This window comes from Rhineura floridana, chromosome 20 (genome assembly GCF_030035675.1).
Source record: "Rhineura floridana isolate rRhiFlo1 chromosome 20, rRhiFlo1.hap2, whole genome shotgun sequence".
Lineage (NCBI taxonomy): Eukaryota > Metazoa > Chordata > Lepidosauria > Squamata > Rhineuridae > Rhineura > Rhineura floridana.
In genome coordinates this window covers 18224360-18242947 of record NC_084499.1, presented here as the reverse complement: position 1 = coordinate 18242947, position 18588 = coordinate 18224360, and the positions used below count along the sequence as shown (strand labels likewise).

At 45.3% G+C, this 18588-nt stretch overlaps 1 protein-coding gene and 1 pseudogene across 8 annotated transcripts in view; one reads left to right on the top strand and one right to left on the bottom strand.

Moving 5' to 3' along the window:
* Nucleotides 1-1430: 1430 nt before the first annotated feature.
* The window catches only part of TSC1 (TSC complex subunit 1), a 47650-nt gene continuing 30492 nt past the window's right edge, over nt 1431-18588 (top strand). The window contains exons 1-4 of one of the 8 annotated variants that reach the window (XM_061603710.1): nt 1724-1850; nt 6205-6271; nt 12921-12977; nt 17157-17343. In XM_061603710.1, coding sequence (XP_061459694.1) covers nt 17238-17343 — 106 coding nt within the window. In that variant the 5' untranslated portion in view covers nt 1724-1850; nt 6205-6271; nt 12921-12977; nt 17157-17237. Of the gene's footprint in view, nt 1588-1722; nt 1851-2176; nt 2197-6204; nt 6272-12920; nt 12978-14783; nt 14882-17156; nt 17344-17413; nt 17496-18588 lie in introns of those variants that run through there. The other 7 variants (XM_061603715.1, XM_061603709.1, XM_061603713.1 and 4 more) reach the window with 7 other exon arrangements.
* LOC133374089 (5S ribosomal RNA) lies at nt 16018-16136 on the bottom strand (annotated as a pseudogene).

Genomic DNA, 18588 nt, shown 5'->3' with positions numbered 1-18588 from the left:
CCCTATTCTTTAGTGTGTGTTTTCTTTGTACTTCTGCAAACCTCGGGGTTCCGTAGAGGCTGCTGAGAACAGGGTTTGCAATTAGTGTGTAAAGGAGGAAGAGATTTGCCAGACCTGCAGTGCTTTGCATTTTCCATGTGGTGGCACTGCAAGAAATGAAATGTATTGGGGAAATTACCAGATCAGCCAGTCTGAAGGGGGAATTTGTTGCTGTTTGGTGATGCCTGTTTGCCTGCTGAAACAACTCACAATGTGATAATTTTAAAGACTTTAGCCTGGTTGTAGTTAAATGCTTAACCCAGAGCAGAAGCCTGGAGATTCTGGCTGTGTATGCACCTTACATTTAAAGAACATTTCACACCTGCTCCTAAAATCCTGGGAACTGTAGTTTACTCCTCCCTGACAAAAGCTACCATTCGCAGCACCCTAACAAACTAGAGTTCCCAGGATTCTTTGGGTGGAAAATGTGCTTTAAAAGGTGTTTCATGCAACCAATTTGGCTGGTCACACCCACATCATACATTTAAAGCTCATAGCTCCTCCCCAAGAATCCTGGGAACTGTAGCTTGTTAAGGGTGCTGGGAATTGTAGCTCAGTGAGTGGTGAACTACAGGTCCCCATGATACTTGGAGGGGAAAGTGGTGTAACTGTGCTTTAAATGTATGATGTTGATGTGACTTCATATAAACAAGGGGGGGCAGCAACAAAATGTTGCAGTGTGGAATGGACCTGTTCTGGGTTCCAGATGAGCTCCTCCATGCCATCACCCCCTCTGCCAGTTTTCCACTTCCACCCACCTTTCAACAATCAAACAGCATTCCAATGCTCAGTCCTTGTTGGTCTCTTTTAGGGCCTTCCCTGGCTTTAATTCCTCCTTCCCCAAAGTTTTTTTTGTACTTTTGCAAATCTTGGGGTTCTGCTGATCGTGCTGATCTCTTTCCCTTGTGCACGGGGTGGTGGTGGTGCAGTTTTGTCTGCGTAAGGACCCACACTTGGAGAATTGAGTTTGCTATTCATGATATGAACTGAAAACTTGTTCACTCCTGCAGGACCTGTTCAACTGACTGTTAAACCACTCTGGCCACTGGAGCTCTGTCCGGGGAATAGGGCATCTCCTAACAAATCTCAGCACCCTTCACAAACTATATTTCTCAGGATTCTTTGGGGGAAGCCATGACTGTTTAAAGTGGATTAACAGTAGAATACTGTAAATGCCTGGTGTGGATGTGGAAGGCTGCAGGCCCACATTAGCTAGGCCCCTGGTTGCCGATGGCAACGGGGTAGGCGTGGCTCCAAGCGGCCCAGCCCTCCATAGGGAGCCCGCTCGCCCCGCCTCCTCGCCGCCTCCTCGCCCCGCCTTGTTTACCACCCTGCAAAGTTTCCTCCCGCCTCTCCGCCGCTCCCCCTTTCGGAGGAGGTGCATCACGTGACTCTCCCCTAGCGCCGGAACCTTTTCCCTCCCTCTCCTTCTCCTGCTTTCGGCTCCCTCGGAATCACGAGACCTCTTTTCTGTCTTCTCGCCACCCTGTTCAGAGATCCTTCCGCTTTACCCCTTCGTGCTGGGACATCGCCAAAAGCCCGTATTTTGTTAGTGTTCAAAAAGCAGGGCGCGTGCTTGTGAGAGGAGGAGAGAGAGGAGGTGGTGGTGGGTGGGAGATGCGGACGTTTGTGCCGGAAGGAGGGACTATTTTTTTGGAGGAGGGGGAAAAGAGTGAGTGAGAGAAAGGCGGCGGAGGGATCCCTGGGAGGACGCCAGTGAGGGAGGAAGGGCCAAGATGGCGGCGCCCTGTGGGTTAGAAGAGTCCTGAGTGGTAAACAGCTGAGGGGAGGAGGAGGAGAAGGAGGAGGGGGTGAGTATTCTGGGAGAAGGAAGGAGGTGGGGAGGGAGAAAGAAAGAAAAAAAGAGAGAAGAAAAGAATGAATGAGAAAAGGGGGGGTAAGGAAAAAAGGGGGTGGGAGTGAAAAAGGGGGTAGAAATAAATGGAGGGGGGAAGAAAGGATTTTTGGGAAAGGATTTGCTCAGGTAGTAGGAGGCCAGGCAAGGGGATGGTGGAGAAGAGGATAAAGGGTTAGGGGGTGTGATGGGGTGGGGAGGCATATAATGAAAGGGTTAACGTGCGTCTCGACTACAGCTCTTACTGAGCCACAGCTTTGCATTGGCAGTGCCTCAGTTTCTCTTCACAACGACCCTGAGAGGTAGGTCAGGAAGAAAAGGGGGCAAGGAGAAGAGGATGATAAATATAGAAAGCCCTATGGGGTGAAATGGGGAGCACAGTGGTGGGCCAGCAAGAAGAGGAGAGGATAAAGGGTTGGGGGTGGGTGGGGGTGGATAACAGGATAACGTGCATCTAAACTGCAGCTCTTGCTGAGCAACAGCTTTGCATTGGCAATGCCTCAGTTTCCCCTTCACAATGCCCCTGAGAGGTAGGGCAGGGTGAAAAGGGGGCAGGGAGGAGAAAATGAGAAATATAGAAAATTTTATGGGGGGGGCAGGGCATGGGCTAAGCAAAGGGAAGCAGAGAAGAGGACTGAATATTAGAGCAGGGGTGTGGGGTGTAGGAGCAAAAGGGATGCAAGTAACTTTTATTAGAGGGCTAACAACAAGCATCTAATTCACTGCTCTTGCTGAGTGAAGTGCTGTTGCATTTATACTGCTTTAGTCATTCTTAGCAATGATCCTGAGGGGTAGGTCAGAGGAAAAGGGGGGAGGAGTGGAGGGGAAGGGAAGGATTATTGGGGAAGGGGAATGAGAAAGGAGACAGGGTGGTAATGTAGAAGGGAAGCAAAATAATAAAGTGACCACAAAACTATGTTTTGTATCCAGTACAAGTCCTTCTCAGAGTAGTCCCATTGGAAATAAGGGACATGGCTAACTTTGGTCCATTAATTCCATTGGGTCGACCCTGAGTAGAAGGTAGTAGGATGCAACCTAATATTTATTATATAGTGCTTATTTTGTGCTCAGAGTGCTTCATGTAGGTTGTCTTTTTTTAAAAGCATATAACTGGCCTTTAAGGAGAAGGGAAAATGGGAAATGAGGCTGAGAAGGGGGGAGTGGATGTGAGAGTAGAGATGTGCTGGGGTCTGTAGAAGGAAGGGAAAGAAAACAAAGGAAGACTATTTCTATAGTTTAACGGCACTGAGTGTTTGTGACTTGTGTACACTGTCTCAATAATCCTTACAGATAGGTAAGTCAGCCTGTCAAGGTGGTTGTGAGCAGAGAGAGAGGAATGGGGGGAAGGTGAAAGGGCAAAGGCATGGGGGAGTGAGAGGAGAAAAGAGGTAAGGTGGGAAGATGAGTGGGAAAGCACAGTAAAGGAGAACTATTAATTTCTGGACATGAAGGAAATGTATACAGAAGAAACTGGGAGTGAAGGAAATGGAAGGAGAGGTTGAGATGATCAAGGGGTTAATATTTTCTCTTTGGTTCAGCCTGGTTGCCTTTGTGAATGTTCCCCACTCTGAATTTGTCCAGGTGTCACCTCTGTGTTTAAGTTTGTTTTCAAATTCATCTGGCGTTGCAAGTGTGGGAGTACGCCAGAGATTATTGTGCCTGTCTTCCATTCTCTCTGCCTGCCTCTCCCTGGCCCTTGAACCAGGAAGTCCCTCGCTTCTAAGGGTCCCATTATCTGAGACGTATTTAAATCATGGTTTGGTAAATGTTGACTAGTCCGTTTCTGAAAATGGAAGGTAGGTTAGTGTATAACCGTTCTCAGATCCTGTTAGTGGGCTTCTCTGCATCCATTTGGCCACTGTGATCCAGCAGGGCTGTTCTTAATGTTCTTTTGAAAAAAGGGAACACGCACTCTCCTCTGAAAAACATCCTGTTGACCTGTCCCCTAATCTAGAGGGACACACGAATAAAGGAACAAAACTGCTCATTTGTTTTTCAATTGGATTTTTTCTGCTGTGTGAGTCTCGCTTTTTAAAGGCGTAATCAGTTGCCATAGTTACTCTGTTCTTGTGGATCTCAGGCTTAGATCTGAGAGGAAAACTACTGTCCCTAGCAAAAGCTGTTGGTAGAGGGTGTTCAAGGTGGTCATGTGCAGTGCTTAAAAGTTCTTTCAAACAGATTTTTGAGAGTGGCAGGTGACGATTTCTGTAAAAGGTTACTGACTAATGCTAATCACTGTTAATTTGTCAAAGTGGCAGTCATACTTAAAGTACCTCCCGGCCACCCCTTCTAAATTACCTTGTTACTAATAATACTCCCATCACTTAAAATAAGATTAATCCTTCAGAGTTTATAAAGTTATTCCTTGCAGGCATTGACTGCTAGCCTTTCTGTGTGTAATATTGCTAGCTTAAGTTTCTCACTGTTGTCAACATACATCAAGTGTCAGGAGTCTTTGGCCCTCCACATTTTGCTGAGCTACAACTCCCTGGCTACTGGCCCTGCTTGCTGGGGCTAATAGGAGTTATAGTTCAGCACCATCTGGAGGACCAAAGGTTCCCCACACCTGTTTTAATATACAGTAGTAATACCTCAGTTAAGTAATCCTCCAGGAACAAAAGTCCTTTTAAGGTGAAACTGACTAGCTTTGCTTTGCTGTGGATAAACTTTCAAGCCTTGTGCTTTAAGGTGAAACTGACCAGGCTGTGCCTTTGGTTTGCTGGTGTGAACCTGACAAGCCTGTGTGTTTGCTTTGCATGAAGGAGATCTCTTGCTTTTTTTGAGGGCTGGGGAGGGAAGGATCCAATGCGATTCAAAGGGGTGGGAGTGGACGGGTGCTGGGTAGGCACCGTTTAAAACCCCCATTGAAGCTGCCCCCACCATCTATGAGCGGGTGTAGGAACCTATTCTTGTTCTTTCCATGTTATTCCTACCTCTGGTAGCAAAGTTTCTTTTAAAGAAGTAATGTCCAGGAATGCATCTACTTTGTTAACTGAGGTATTACTGTACCTCTGTTAATGCATCTACACTGGCTGCCCATATGCTGCCGGGCCAGGTACAAGGCTCTTGCTTTTTGACACAGAAAGCCCTGAACAAGGTGGGCCCAGGATACCTTAAGAACCCCCTGAGCTCTTATGTCTCAGCCTGATCATTAAAATCATCCAGAAGAGCACTGCTTGCTGTCACCTGTGTTACAGAGGCCCAATTGGCCTCAACCAGAAGCCAGGCATTTAGTGTCATTTGTGACATGCTGTGGAACGCTCTTCTGGCAGAGATTCCACAGGCATCCTTGCTTTTGACTTTCAGGTGTCTCTTGAAGACTTTATTTTGCCGATAGGCCTATGACAAGGCTTTCTTGTTTTAATGATTGTCTTGTACTGCTTTTAATGGCTTTTTATGTTTTTATATTGCTGTACACTACCCTGATGTTTTAAGAAAGGACAGTGTATAAATACTTCTATAAATAAATTTTTATGGTACAGATATGGACAGGTAATGAGTTCAGACTACACAGCAACAATCCACATTGGGGTGTGAGCAGGGGAGAGAATGAACACATTTGACTGCAAGAGAAGGCTGAAAATGTTGAGTAGAGATGTAAAATTTGGGGGAACTTTGAAATCACAGAAATTTTGGGGCAACGTTTGAATTAGCAGGAATAACAAAACCAGTGTTAGGATAAATGGAAATACATGCAATTTTTATATCGTACTTAAACTGATTTTACATATAGCACCTAAGGCTAGTATGTGTGAAAATTAGAAGTATATTTGCCTTCATTGTATTCAGATAACTACAAAAATACCCAGTATTAGAGTGTGTAGCAGCAAACGGCTGCACCTAAAGGAGGTGTGTGGAACCTTTGACTCTCCAGGTGTTGCTGAATTACAGCTCCTGTCATCCATGGCCATCGGCCATGATTGCTGGGGCTGATGGGTTGTAGTTTATTTCATTTATATCCCACCTTTAAAAAAAGTGTTCCAGAAAGGTTCTCATTCCATGGTGTACTCTAATCTTTCCCAACGTGGTGCTCTCCAAATGTATATTAATTACATTTATATCTCATGGAGGAAAAGGCTGTCAGTGGCTACTAGCCATGATGGCTGTGCTCTGCCTCCATAGGTGGAGACAATATGTTTCCAAATAGCAGTTGCTGGAAACTGCAGGAGGGGAGAGTGCTCTTTGCACTCAGATCCTGCTTGTGGGTTTCCCATGGGCTGGCCACTGTGACAACAGGATGCTGGACTAGCTGGGCCATTGGCCTGATCCAGCAAGGCTGTTACGGTCTTATATCCCATCTTTCCTCCAAGGAACCCAAGGTGGCGTACAAGCATGGTGTTCTCCCTCCAGATTTTATCCTCCCAACAACCCTGTGAGGTAGGTTATGCTGAGACACGGTGACTTGAGTGGATTGGAAACCTGATCTCCCAGATCCCAGTCTAATTCTAACTGCTACACAACATTGGCTTGCCAACATCTGGAGTGTCTGACGTTCTGTTCACCTGACCTAAAGGTACAGAAGCATTTCTTAATTCCTGCCAGTTGGGAAAATAGGTAAAAGCAAATGTTGAAAATAGAAATTGTCAGCAGTGTAGCTTTTTTATTATTAAATAATAAATAAGGAGTAAATAAGGAAGCTTTTTATTGTTAAATTTACATCCCGCCTTTCCTCCCAAAAGGGCCCAAGGTGCAAACATGTCTGGGATAAAACAATACAATTCAAAATAAAATTTAAAAACATAGGTAAAAACAATTTAAATGCATCTAAAACTTTTTAAAACAACAAATACAGTAAAACATTAGATTTTAAAAATGGATATGAAAAAAATGGAAATGGACTGCCTTCAAGTCGATCCCAATTTATGGCGACCCTACGAATAGCGTTTTCATGGTAAGCGGTATTCAGAGGGGGTTTACCATTGCCTCCCTCTGAGGCTGAGAGGCAGTGACTGGCCCAAGGTCACCCAGTGAGCTTCATGGCTGCGTGGGGATTCGAACCCTGGTCTCCCAGGTCGTAGTCCAACACCTTAACCACTACACCACACTGGCTCTCTAAAAATGGATATAACCAAATGGATAGGCCTGCTGAAACAGAATAGTTATTAGAAAAAGTTTTCTGTCTTTTCTTTCACACATAGTAGTGTCATAGTAACCATGTACAAAATTAGCATTGTGAAGCCATAAATATATACTAAAAAACCCACCAATCTCAGGTTTTCCTCTGTTCAGTTTCTGAACCTCCGTTTTTATCTCTGGATTTCAGAGAACTGACGGTTTGCAGAGATTGAAAGAAGCTTCTCTGCTGTTTCATATATTAGCTGATTTCTTGATTTGGTGTATATATTCCCAGACATAATTTTCTAGCCACGCTAGGGAAGATGGAGGAATCTTAAAAACAGGGCAGGAGGATTTGAGAGTTGTACACTGTGCAGAAATTGAAATTACCTAATACTATAGATTCTTAGTTATTAGGAAGCATTTTGAGGTAGTACAGTAATGCAGCTGAAACTGTATTTTAAAATATTGTCTTAAGGATTTCACTTAAAGCAACAACAACAATGACTCGTTGATCATTCCCCCATCCCCAAATTCTACTTCAAAATTTCCTCCCTTCAGAGCAAGGGATGTAGTATCTTTAAATAAAGGATTCCATCTTAAATAAGTGGGACCTGCTACAAAATGGTGCAGCGTGGAGTAACTCCGGTTCAGGATTTCAGGCAACCAGTCGTGGCTTCTTCCGAGATATTTGATTCCATTCTGCCTCCTACCTGTTTTTTCTTTTTTCACCCAAAATAAACTGTGTGCTTAGTCCTCAGGAGGCTGTTTTTGGGGTGGGATTGCCCATTTTAGATTTTGCACCCATTCATTTTTTTGTGCGTCTGAAACCCTCAGGGTTCCCCTACAGGAAGAACCATAGCTCAGTGGAGGAGCATCTGCTTTGCATGCCAAAGGTCCCAGGATCAATCCCCAAAGGCATCTCCAGGTAGGGCTGGGTGAGACTCCCTGTCTGAAACCCTAAAGAGCTGCCAGTCAGTGTTGATAATGCTGGCTTGATGGAGAAATTCTCTGACTCGGTATAAAATAGCTTGCTATGTTCCTATATTCCCCCTTGCACCCCACCCCTATTGTAGAGGTTGGGGAAATACATTTACTTGGTGGACAAGACTATAAGCACCGACATTTATTTATATTTGGTTTATATCCCGCCCTTCTTCCCAGCAGGAGCCCATTTCAGCCTTCTCAAATCTCTTGGCTCTCCAGATCTCTTGAACTACAACTCCCATCATCCCTGGCCATTCACCATGCTGGCTGCACCTGATGGGAGTTGCAACCCCAAACATCTGGAGGACACCGTAGTGCGGAAGGCCGTTCTGTTTTATTAAGCTTCCTATTCCAACAGCGTCCAGCCAGATGCATCTTAAGTGCCTGCAAGCAGGCCACTGTTGCTCCCAGCAATCTGTTATTTGGAGGTATACTCCCCTCGAATGAAGGTATTCTATTTAGCTATTTATTTAAAGCGTTCATGACCTGCTCTTCAGCTGAGAAGGGCTCAAATAGCTGCTCACAAATGTCAGTGATAAGACAAGCCTTCAGGCTTAATTTTAAAAAACACACACACAAGGAAATCGAATTGTTAGGAAGGAGGAAAGAAGCAACCTTGGGCACTGTTTCTTTCTTTGTTACAGAGATCCTTTCCTCAAAGACTTAGGAATCTGCCTTAACCTGAGTCAGGCCATTGGTCCATCTAGTTCAGTATTGTCTACACTGACTGGCAGCGGCTCTCCAGGGTTTCAGGTGGGAGATACTCCCAGCCCTACCTGGAGATGCCACTGGGAATCAAACCTGGGACCTTCTGCGTGCAAAGCAGATACTCTGCTGCTGAGGTAGGATTTTATATGATCTTTCTATTAAATGGCATCTAAGCTACTTTCTGCATCACTTCTAGCACTGATGAATTCTATGATTTGTGCAAAAAAAAGGTTTGTTTTGGCCCTCCTGGCAAAAAAAAGGGGGGGAGGTCTCCAGGCAGTCGGTCAGTCGACTGACTTCTCAACCCTAGTTCAATTTTTTTAAACATTCCTTGTTGGAACAAGAGATGCCAGAACTCTTTGAATCCCTATCTGGTTACTGTGGGTTTTGACCGCCTGTTTAAGCGCTTTCTCCCCCCCCCCCTTCTTATGCAAATAAATGAGGGCCTGGCTGTGTTAATCTGATGAAACTTGAAATAAACATGACAGCAACGTACACAACTCTTGATTTGACTTTGCTGGCTGACAGAAACATTTGCTTTTGACAGGACTTGCTTATGGTATGGGACCTCATTTTATTTATTTATACCACTTCTATACTGCTGAATGTAAAAATATGTCTTAAGCAGTTTGCAGAAAATTGCAACAAGAACAGACAAGTGAAACAACAAATGTTACTTATACAGAGGTAACAATAATACAAATTACTAATAAATATAAACAGATACCAATTCCTCCTCCTTCTGACATGCCTCCCCTGTCAGCCTCCTAGCTCACACCCAGGACTTCATGCATCTCTCACCCACGGCCCAAACACAGCTCATCTCCAAAATCTTGCAACAGAGGGGGTTGTGGGAAGCTGCTGGCATCCTAGTCTCTCAGCTTTGGCTTGCTTTTATGAGCCTGCCACAAGGTGAATGGAGCTTCCTCAGGCTGTCCACAGCTGCCCACCAACCACAGTGGTGCACCATTCATCAGTCAGCTGCACGGCACTCACCTAGTCAGGAAATCCCTCTGGCTGTTTGGATTGCGAAATGATGGATGCTGGGTCAGGGCAGCGTTTTCACTAAGGCAGGGGTTCCCGAATTGTGGTCCACGGACCACCAGTAGCCCATCGGCTTCATTCAGGGGGCCTGTGACATGTCCGCCTTAAATATCCTTATTTATTTTTTAGTTGTAATTTTTATTGCTTCTCACCGTATTGAAATTTGAATTCCATGGAATGCCGATTGTAATGCAATGGAACATAAGCAAGGAAAGAAGCAATGAACATGAAATTGGAAATCATGCAGCATCTAGCACAGCATGTTACAATGGCTAGAACAGGCAGAAAAATCATAAAGTGGTCTGCCAAGACCCTTTGCCATTTTCAAGTGGTCCTGGGAGGGGCAGGAAGTTTGGGAACCCCTGTGCTAAGCAATGTCTTCCGTGAGTGTATGATTTGATGTTGTTTTGTTGTTATGTGCCTTCAAGTCGATCACGACTTATGGCGACCCTCTGAATCAGCGACCTCCAGTAGCATCTGTTATAAACCACCCTGTTCAGAACTTGTGAGTTTGGGTCTGTGGCTTCCTTGATGGAATCAATCCTTGTTTGGTCTTCCTCTTTTTCTACTCCCTTCTGTTTTTCCCAGCATTATTGTCTTTTCTAGTGAATCATGTCTTCTCATTCTGTGTCTAAAGTATGCTCACCTCAGTCTCATCATTTTAGCTTCTAGTAACAGTTCTGCTTTAATTTGTTCTAACACCCAATTATTTATTTTTGGCACAGTCCATAGTATGTGCAAAGTTCTCCTCCAGCACCACATTTCAAATGAGCTGATTTTTCTCTAATCTTCTTTTTTCACTGTCCAACTTTCGCAGCCATTTCTCTCCCTCGCCCTTTTCCCCGTTATATATTTGTAGCATCCCTGTGAAGAGATTAGGCTGAGAGAGAGTGAACGTCACGGTGTTGCACCTAGGGCTCTGCTCTCTAGCTCCCATCTTTCGTGCTTCTGGTTGTTGTGTCCTGCCCCCCAATATTATCCACTGAGTGTCATTAACATTTACGTAGCACATTTCCAACTATTCAGAAATGCCTTTTGTACATTTTCAGGCATCCACACAACAGCCCGGTAAGCCAGTTCTATTATGGCCATCATTGTGTGGCGCTGGGAGGTCTCAGGCTGTGGAATAGTTGCTGAATCAGTGTCTGGGGCTGGTAGCGAACTGGAGATGGGCTAATAAACTCCATCCAGACAAGATGGGAGTTACTGGGACTGGCTTGTTCTTCTTGGGAAGGTGGGATTCAAACTGTTGGGAAGGCTCCCCCCACCCCTGGAGCAGATTTGAAGTTTGTGGCTGCTCCTAGGAACGTGGGAAGCTGCCTCATGTCGAGTCAGACCATTGATCCATTTAGCTCAGTATTGTCTACTCTGGCTGGCAGCCGCCCTCCAGGGTTTCAGAGAGGTCTCTGCGAGCCCTACCTGCAGATGCTGCTGGGGATTGGACCTGGGCCCCTTCTGAATGCAGAGCAGATGCTCTGCCACTGAGCTATGGCTCTTTCCCATATTCCAGTCTAGATTCAGTGATGCCACTGATGCAAGTGGCCCTTGTAGCACAGAGGGCCTTCCACCAGTGAGGGCACAAACCAGCCTTTCTCAACCAGATGTTGTTGGACCACAACTCCCATCAACCTCAGCCAGCATTGCTAATGGTCAAGAAAGATGGGAATTGTAGTCCAGCAACATCTGGAGGCACATTGGTTGAGAAAGGCTGGCACAAACTGTAACCTATCTTTCAACATTTAGCTTTGTTGGATGTCCACAAGTTCTGCTGTTACGAGAGAGGGAGAAAAACTTTCCTCTGTTCACATCTTCCATGTCATGCATAATTTTATACACTTCTGTTATGTCTCCTTGCTTGCCTTTTCTCCAAACAAAAAAGCCCCAAACATTGTAATATTTCCTCGTAGGGGAGTTGCTCGTGTCCCCTTGATCATTCCGGTTACCCTTTTCTGAACCTTTTCTAGCTCTACAATATTCTTTTTGCGTTGAGGCAACTGCAACTGTACACAGTACTCCAAGACTCCGTGCACCATAGATTTGTCCTATTATATTATTATTAAACAATAGTAATGAATTGTAAAACACTTCTACCTAATAGAAGACTTAGTGAGTCTTTCACAACAGTGAACTGCAGTGACAACTTGTTCTGAACTTGCATCAAATACCCACATTGGGAAAGTTGTTCGTGTGTGTGAGTGTGTGTGTGTGAGTGTGTGTGTGTGAGTGTGTGTGAGTGTGTGTGAGTGTGTGTGAGTGTGTGTGTGTGAGTGTGTGTGAGTGTGTGTGAGTGTGTGTGAGTGTGTGTGTGTGAGTGTGTGTGAGTGAGTGTGTGTGAGTGAGTGTGTGTGAGTGAGTGTGTGTGCGTGTGCGTGTGAGTGTGCGTGTGAGTGTGCGTGTGAGTGTGAGTGTGCGTGTGAGTGTGAGTGTGTGTGTGTGTGTGTGTGTGTGTGTGTGTGTGAGAGAGAGAGAGAGAGAGAGAGAGAGAGAGAGACTCTTGTCAAAATGACCTTTGGGACTACGGCAGCTGGAACAACATGCTAAACGTGCCAGTTTTTAAGCTGGTGGCTTTAGCCATCAGCTGCTTCTTTGTGATTTTTGCCTCCATCTTTAGGCGTGTTGCAGGCTGGTATTGCGAGAGCGTACCATAGAGGTGTTCAACTGTCACAATATTGCAAGGGTGGAGAACTTTTTTGGCCCTGTGGGTCAGATTTTTTGTCTTCTCCCACCCCCCATGGGCCAACTTTGACAGGGAACAGGGACCACAGCTGTAAATCATCCAATGTCATAATGCTGCCTGGAGATTGACATGTGGGTGTTCCTGCCACTTGTCAAAGTTGGCCAGCAGAGGTTAGGATGAGGAGGAGCTAGTGACCCTGCAAGATTGAACTCCCTCCCCATCAGATGGTGTGAGCAGCCAAACTGAGCAGGATTGACACCCCACCCCTCAGACCATCAGCTGAACAGGAGTCTCCTAACAACTCTCAATACCTTTAACATAGTCTGTTCCCAGGATTGTTTGGGAGAAGTCATGACTATTTAAAGTGGCATAATAGTGCTTTAAATTTATGGTGCAGATGTGGCCCATGTGCGCTTCCTGTTGTAGGGCAGGGACAGTTGCATTGCAACAGAGACTCAAAATGCAGTTTGTGGTTTTAGCTGGGGTCGTGTTTCATGTGGCATGCTCAACAGAGCTATGTACTCATCCTTTTTCTTACTTTTTCTCCCTATCCAGTTTGGTGATCATGAAAAGGGTCGGATTTATAGCAGTGGAAAGAGGTCGGGATAACAGGTAAAAGAGTTCTGCACTTCTCTGCTATATAGATCTGTTGTTGCTTTCTCTCTGACCTGATCTGCACATGAGGCACAATGAGGTGGCGGACTGGACTTTACCACTACAGGCTGCAGGTGTGTGTGTGGATGCAGTTTCTCAGTGCTCCTCTGGCATTAAACCCCCCCCCCCAAACTCCGGCATAGCAGGGAGAGTGGTTGTAGTCTAGCCCTGCTGTGCTAGTTTTCTCCTTGCAGGGAAGGGAGGGAAGAAGAATGCAAAGGTTGGGGAGACCAACTTAACAGCAACTGTCCTGGAGGAAGGAACATCTGATGCTGTTTCCTGTTCCAGCGGGGCTGCTGGTTATTTATTTTTAGCACCTGCTCCAGAAGGACTGGTGTATCTGTTCCTTTATATAAAGGTTGTTATTCACTCTTGTCGAAAAGTGGAATAAAAATCTACTACCTAAAACATAAGAGTGAAAGATGTCAGCATATTGCCCACATAAACTGGCAGAAGCTAATTGGCGAAAGCACTGCGTTCCATTGACAGGATCAATCCCAATATTAATAAAAAATCAAACGTTTTTAAACCCCCTAGGATTTTGGCCAGAGCGATTTAGGCATTCGTTATACACATTTAAATGGATGAAGCTTAAAAATGCACCACTTTGGCCATAGTATGAGTAGTGGAGGCTGCTTCATTAGGGCAGATGGGGCATCACCCCACTAACTTCAGTCAGCCCCCCTTGCCTGTTCCTGCTTAAAACCACTCCAGGGTGGCCCTGGATGACAGTTTTTCTCCTACGTAGGATGAGGATGCATCCAGCGTTTTTCTGTCCAAGAAGGAAACCTATGGCAGATTCTGTGTTAAAGCTTTTTAGACATCCTACAATATTAGGGAGCCAGAGTGACTGTAGTGATTATAGAGGGTTGGACCCAGGAGACCAGGTTTCAAATCCCCCACTCAGCTGTGAAGCTCACCAACTGACATTGACACTGTCTCTTAGGCTCATCTACCTTACAGGGCTGTCGCAAGGATAAAATTGGGTGAGGGAGGAGATCCACATACGCTGCCTTGAGCTTCTTGGTGGGAAGGTGGGATATAAATGCAATAACAAAATTATAATAGCAATAATTTTAAAAGATAATAAACACCTTAAATTTCCAGACTGAGAAAGTAGCCTGTAAGTGATAAAATCCCAAAAGCACTCCTAAATAGTTGTGCCTTCTTCCTTTTCCTAAAAAGTAGGAGGGGACAGAATTTCCTGGGGAGGGAATTTGACTGTCATGCCACCCTGAAAATATCCTAACTCTCCTCTGCACTCTTCTGGATTTAATTCTGTCACAAGCTCTCTAAATTGTTTGGGGCTTACTTGTGAGTTTTGTGTTGTATATTAAACTCTTGTGTGTTGCCCTGAGGGGGGGCTTTTGTGGCTGAAAAGAGGCATGAAAATTTAACTTTAAATGTAGAGGAGTGTATCGCTGCCTTGGTTTCGAAGCATTGTGTGCTTGAGTTGGAGGATAGCTCGATGCCAGCAGTTTTACTTGCCAGCGTTTCAGACTCTGTGGTGTGTGTTAGTTTCCACTTAGGGCAAGTGCAGGGAACCATTGGCACTCCAGATACTGTGGAACCACAACTCCCATTATTCCTGGCCATTGACTATGCTTGTTAGGGCTGATGGGAGTTGTAGTTCAGCAACATCTGGAGGGTCAATGGTTCCCCGCATTTGGCTTGGGATGTTACTGGGACTTGACAATGGAAGAAACTGCATTGTGTAGCCCTGACAATAAAACCAAATTATATTTCTAGACCCATTTCAATTTGGCTTCCGGCCGGGGGGAGAGCGTGACCCTGTTGATTCTTCTGGACCTCTCAGTGGCTTTCAATATTGCCAGCCCTGGTTATTTCTGTCCCAAATGAGGGTAAGGGGATTGTGCTGCAGTGGCATCATCCTGGTCCAGGGCTGATGAGAGTTGCAGTCCACACAGCTGGAGGGTGCCAGGTTGGTGAAGGTGGCACTAAGTCATGGCACGTAGCACAACATGCAAACACACAAAGTCCTTCTCCTCTTTCACAGCCAAAGTGAGGATTTTGGGAGCGTTAGCTTTTGCTTTTGCTGCTATGTGGAAGCAGCCGTTGCCAGCTGCCTCTATGCTAAGTGCAATAACTCAAGATAAAAATCTTCTAAATAAAGCCAGTCGTCTTTCCTGCCTGCAACACAGGAAACAATTGGATGTTTTGTCTAATGAATTCGAGAGACCAAAGCCAGCTCGTGGAGATTGCTGCCTGATTGGGAGAGGATTGTGTTCTGTATTGGACTTTAGTCTACCCAAGGACGTTGGGCAAGTAACAATGTACTGTGGGTTCCATCCAACTAAGTTCTACTTAGGGTGTTGGATGGACTGCCTTCAAGTTGATCTCAACTTAAGGCGACCCTACGAATAGGGATTTCATGGTAAGCGGTATTCAGAGGGGGTTTACCATTGCCTCCCTCTGAGGCTAGTCTTCCCCAGCTGGCCAGGGCCTGCTCAGCTTGCCACAGCTGCACAAGCTAGCCCCTTCCTTGTCCGCAAGTGCCAGCTGGGGGGCAACTGGGCTCCTTGGGACTATGCAGCTTGCCCACAGCTGCAAAGGTGGCAGGGCAAATCAGCCCTGAACTGCTCACTGTGAGGTGATCTTTAGCTGTCCTTTGACACCCAGGAGACATGAGGGGGATTTGAACTCACAGACCCCCTGAAATTAGTGAACCTAAGTTAGCCATGTCCCCACCAATTTCAGTGGATTTACTCTGAGGAGAACTAGCCTTGGACACAACCCTAATTCTTTTGAGGGCTGTTGCCCAGTAATAATAATCATTAAACATAATCGGTTAGTTGTATCAGTATTAATAAATTTAAATCTACATAAATCTGCATTTGAGGAAATCTACTTCTCAAGAGAAAAGCGTTGTTGTTACATGCCTTCAAGTCGATTATGACTTATGGCGACCCTATGAATATATTCATAGGGCTTTCATGGTAAGAGGTATTCAGAGGTGGTGTACCATTGCCTTCCTCTAAGCCTACGGCTCCCGATATTCCCAGGCGGTCTCCCATCCAAATACTAACCAGGCCTGATCCTGCCTGGCTTCTGAGATCAGACGAGATCTGGCGTGTTCAGGGTAGTATGGCTGTAGGCAAAAAGAAAAGCATACGTTGTTTTTTAAGGAGATGCATGCATCTATCACAGCAGACATTTTCCTGGATGAGGCATCCCTGCCCCCTTTTCTCACACAGGAAGGAATACCTCTTTTAATATGGTACTTGCTATCCACAGTCTTCATAAGTCGTTGTAACAAAAATAATTTTACATTTTAACAATCAGCTGGCCAGTTATTTGGAGACAACTTTTAGTTAGGGATGGGCAAGTTGCTGTATTTCTGCTCTATATCACTCTTGCATGTGTTCATCCATAAGTCTGTTCTGTCCAATCCTACAGGTTATGTGCAGGGGTGGAAGCAACCTCTTAAGGACGCTTTTAAGCAGACTTCTTGATTCTTTAGATTTGTAGCCTGTAAATGCATCTGAACTGGCTTCATGTGTCGCTGCTGGAGTGTACCAGAATATGTTTCTTTGAAAGTTTCAGCATTGGGGGCTTTTTAGTTTAGAGAAAAAGGGGAGTAAGAGGTAACACGATAGAAAGGCATAAAATTATGCCTGGCATGGAGAAAGTGGATAGAGAGAAGTTTTTCTCCTTCTCGCGTGACTCGAGAGCTAGCAGACATCCAGTGAAGCTGAATGTTGGAAGATTCAGGACAGATAAAAGAAAGTCCTTCATGCATAGTGACAGCTATGAAATACGTTCCCACAACAGGCAGTGATGGCAGCCAGCTAGGATGGCTTTCTAAGAGTTTTAGACAAATACATGGAGGAACAGGCTATCAGTGGCTATTAGCCCAGATGGCTATGCTTTGCCTGCACAGTTGGAGGCAACGTGCCTCAGAATACCAGTTGCCAGAAAGCGCAGGAGGGGGGAGTGCTGTTGCATTCAGGTCCTGCTCATGGGCTTCCCAGTGGGCATCTAATTGGCTACGCTGAGAACGGGATGCTGGACTGAGATGGGCCAGTGGCCTGATCCAGCAGGCTCATCTTATGGCCACTGTTGGGCTGAAGACAAAAAGGGACATGTTGCAAAGCCAGTGTTTTTATCTTGCCTCAGTGAGACGGGAGCGCCAATGAGGAACCGGTAGAGGTTGCGCAGTTACAGTAGCATGCACGGAAGCACATAGCTGGAAGAAGGATGGCTCAGCAAGCGAATGTTGGCGATCTCCTCGCCATGCTTGATTCTCCAGACCTGGTTGTCCTGGAAGATATAACGGCTGCATTTAGAGAGAACCTAAATTCAGGTAAGTAATCCCTCCGTGTCCCCGGCAATGTCTTCAGTCTCTCTGAACCTCTCGCATTTTTGTTCTAAAGGCAGCTAATAAAAAGTGACGATAAGCCACCGGCCCACAGCTGCCGCATCACGACCCGCAACAGGAGTGCACCCCAACCTAAGGTGGGCCACAAATGGTGCTATTTGGTGTGTGTGTGAGAGAGGGGGAGAGAGGAGGTGTGTGCGTGTGTTTGGGACAGAGGGAGAGAAGGAAAAATAGAGACATAAAGGAAGAGTCTCAAGTTGCAGGCTGGAGTAAAAGGCGATCTGGAGATGTTGAAAGTCACCAGTATAGTCACATGAGCTTGATCAGCAGGAACTCCAAATATATAGTCCAGAAAGGCAGTAGATGTTGCAGAACTACAGCTTCCATCCTCCTTGGCCATTGGCCATGCTTGCAGGGGCTGATGGGAGTTGTAGTCCAGCAACATCTGGCAAAGTCAGGGTTCCACCACACCTGTCCTAGTTGATCATCTTGCATTTGGATATCACATTTCCTGTTGATAACACCCAAGAAATGTGAGCTTAATGGTTTGTGTGTGCGAAGAAAGCTATGCACCTATTTAGCAAAAGGAAAAGCTATCATCATTTTCATTAAGTGAAATGGTTTTGTTTGTTTATATATATATGTAAAAAAATCTTGCTCGCCCTTCAGCATAAGGTCCCAGGGCAGGTTGCAGCAATATAATATGCAATTATAAAAATGGATAAAACTATTACAGTGATTAAAAAAACAAATGAACCTGATCCAAATGAAACAGAACAGTATAAATTCAAGAAAAGAGGTGATTCCCATGAAACAAAATACCTTAATGGTCAAGGGCCGGGGTAAAAGATGTTGAAATTGCCCACTAAAATTTTATGTTGGAAATTTATAAGCATTGTTTTGCTTCTCCTGGGTTAAACTAGCAGTGCGTAAAGAGGAATCGCTGCACTCCTCGTTTTCACCCACTCTGCTGGTGTTCCGCAGCTGTGATTATCAACATGTTGGTGTGTTTACATTGGCAGAATAGAGCTGCAAGGTTTTTTTCTTACAAACAGTGCCTGCAGTACACAGAGTTTGAGATATGTATTCACTTGCACAAGCGAGGGTGTTTTATTTTGCGAATGCAAAACTTAGGTTAGGCCAGCGACTTCTAGTTAACAGATATGTTTTTTGAAAGTGTATATGTTAAGTAGTGCATATCAAGTAGCAACAATTACAGGAGCATGAACC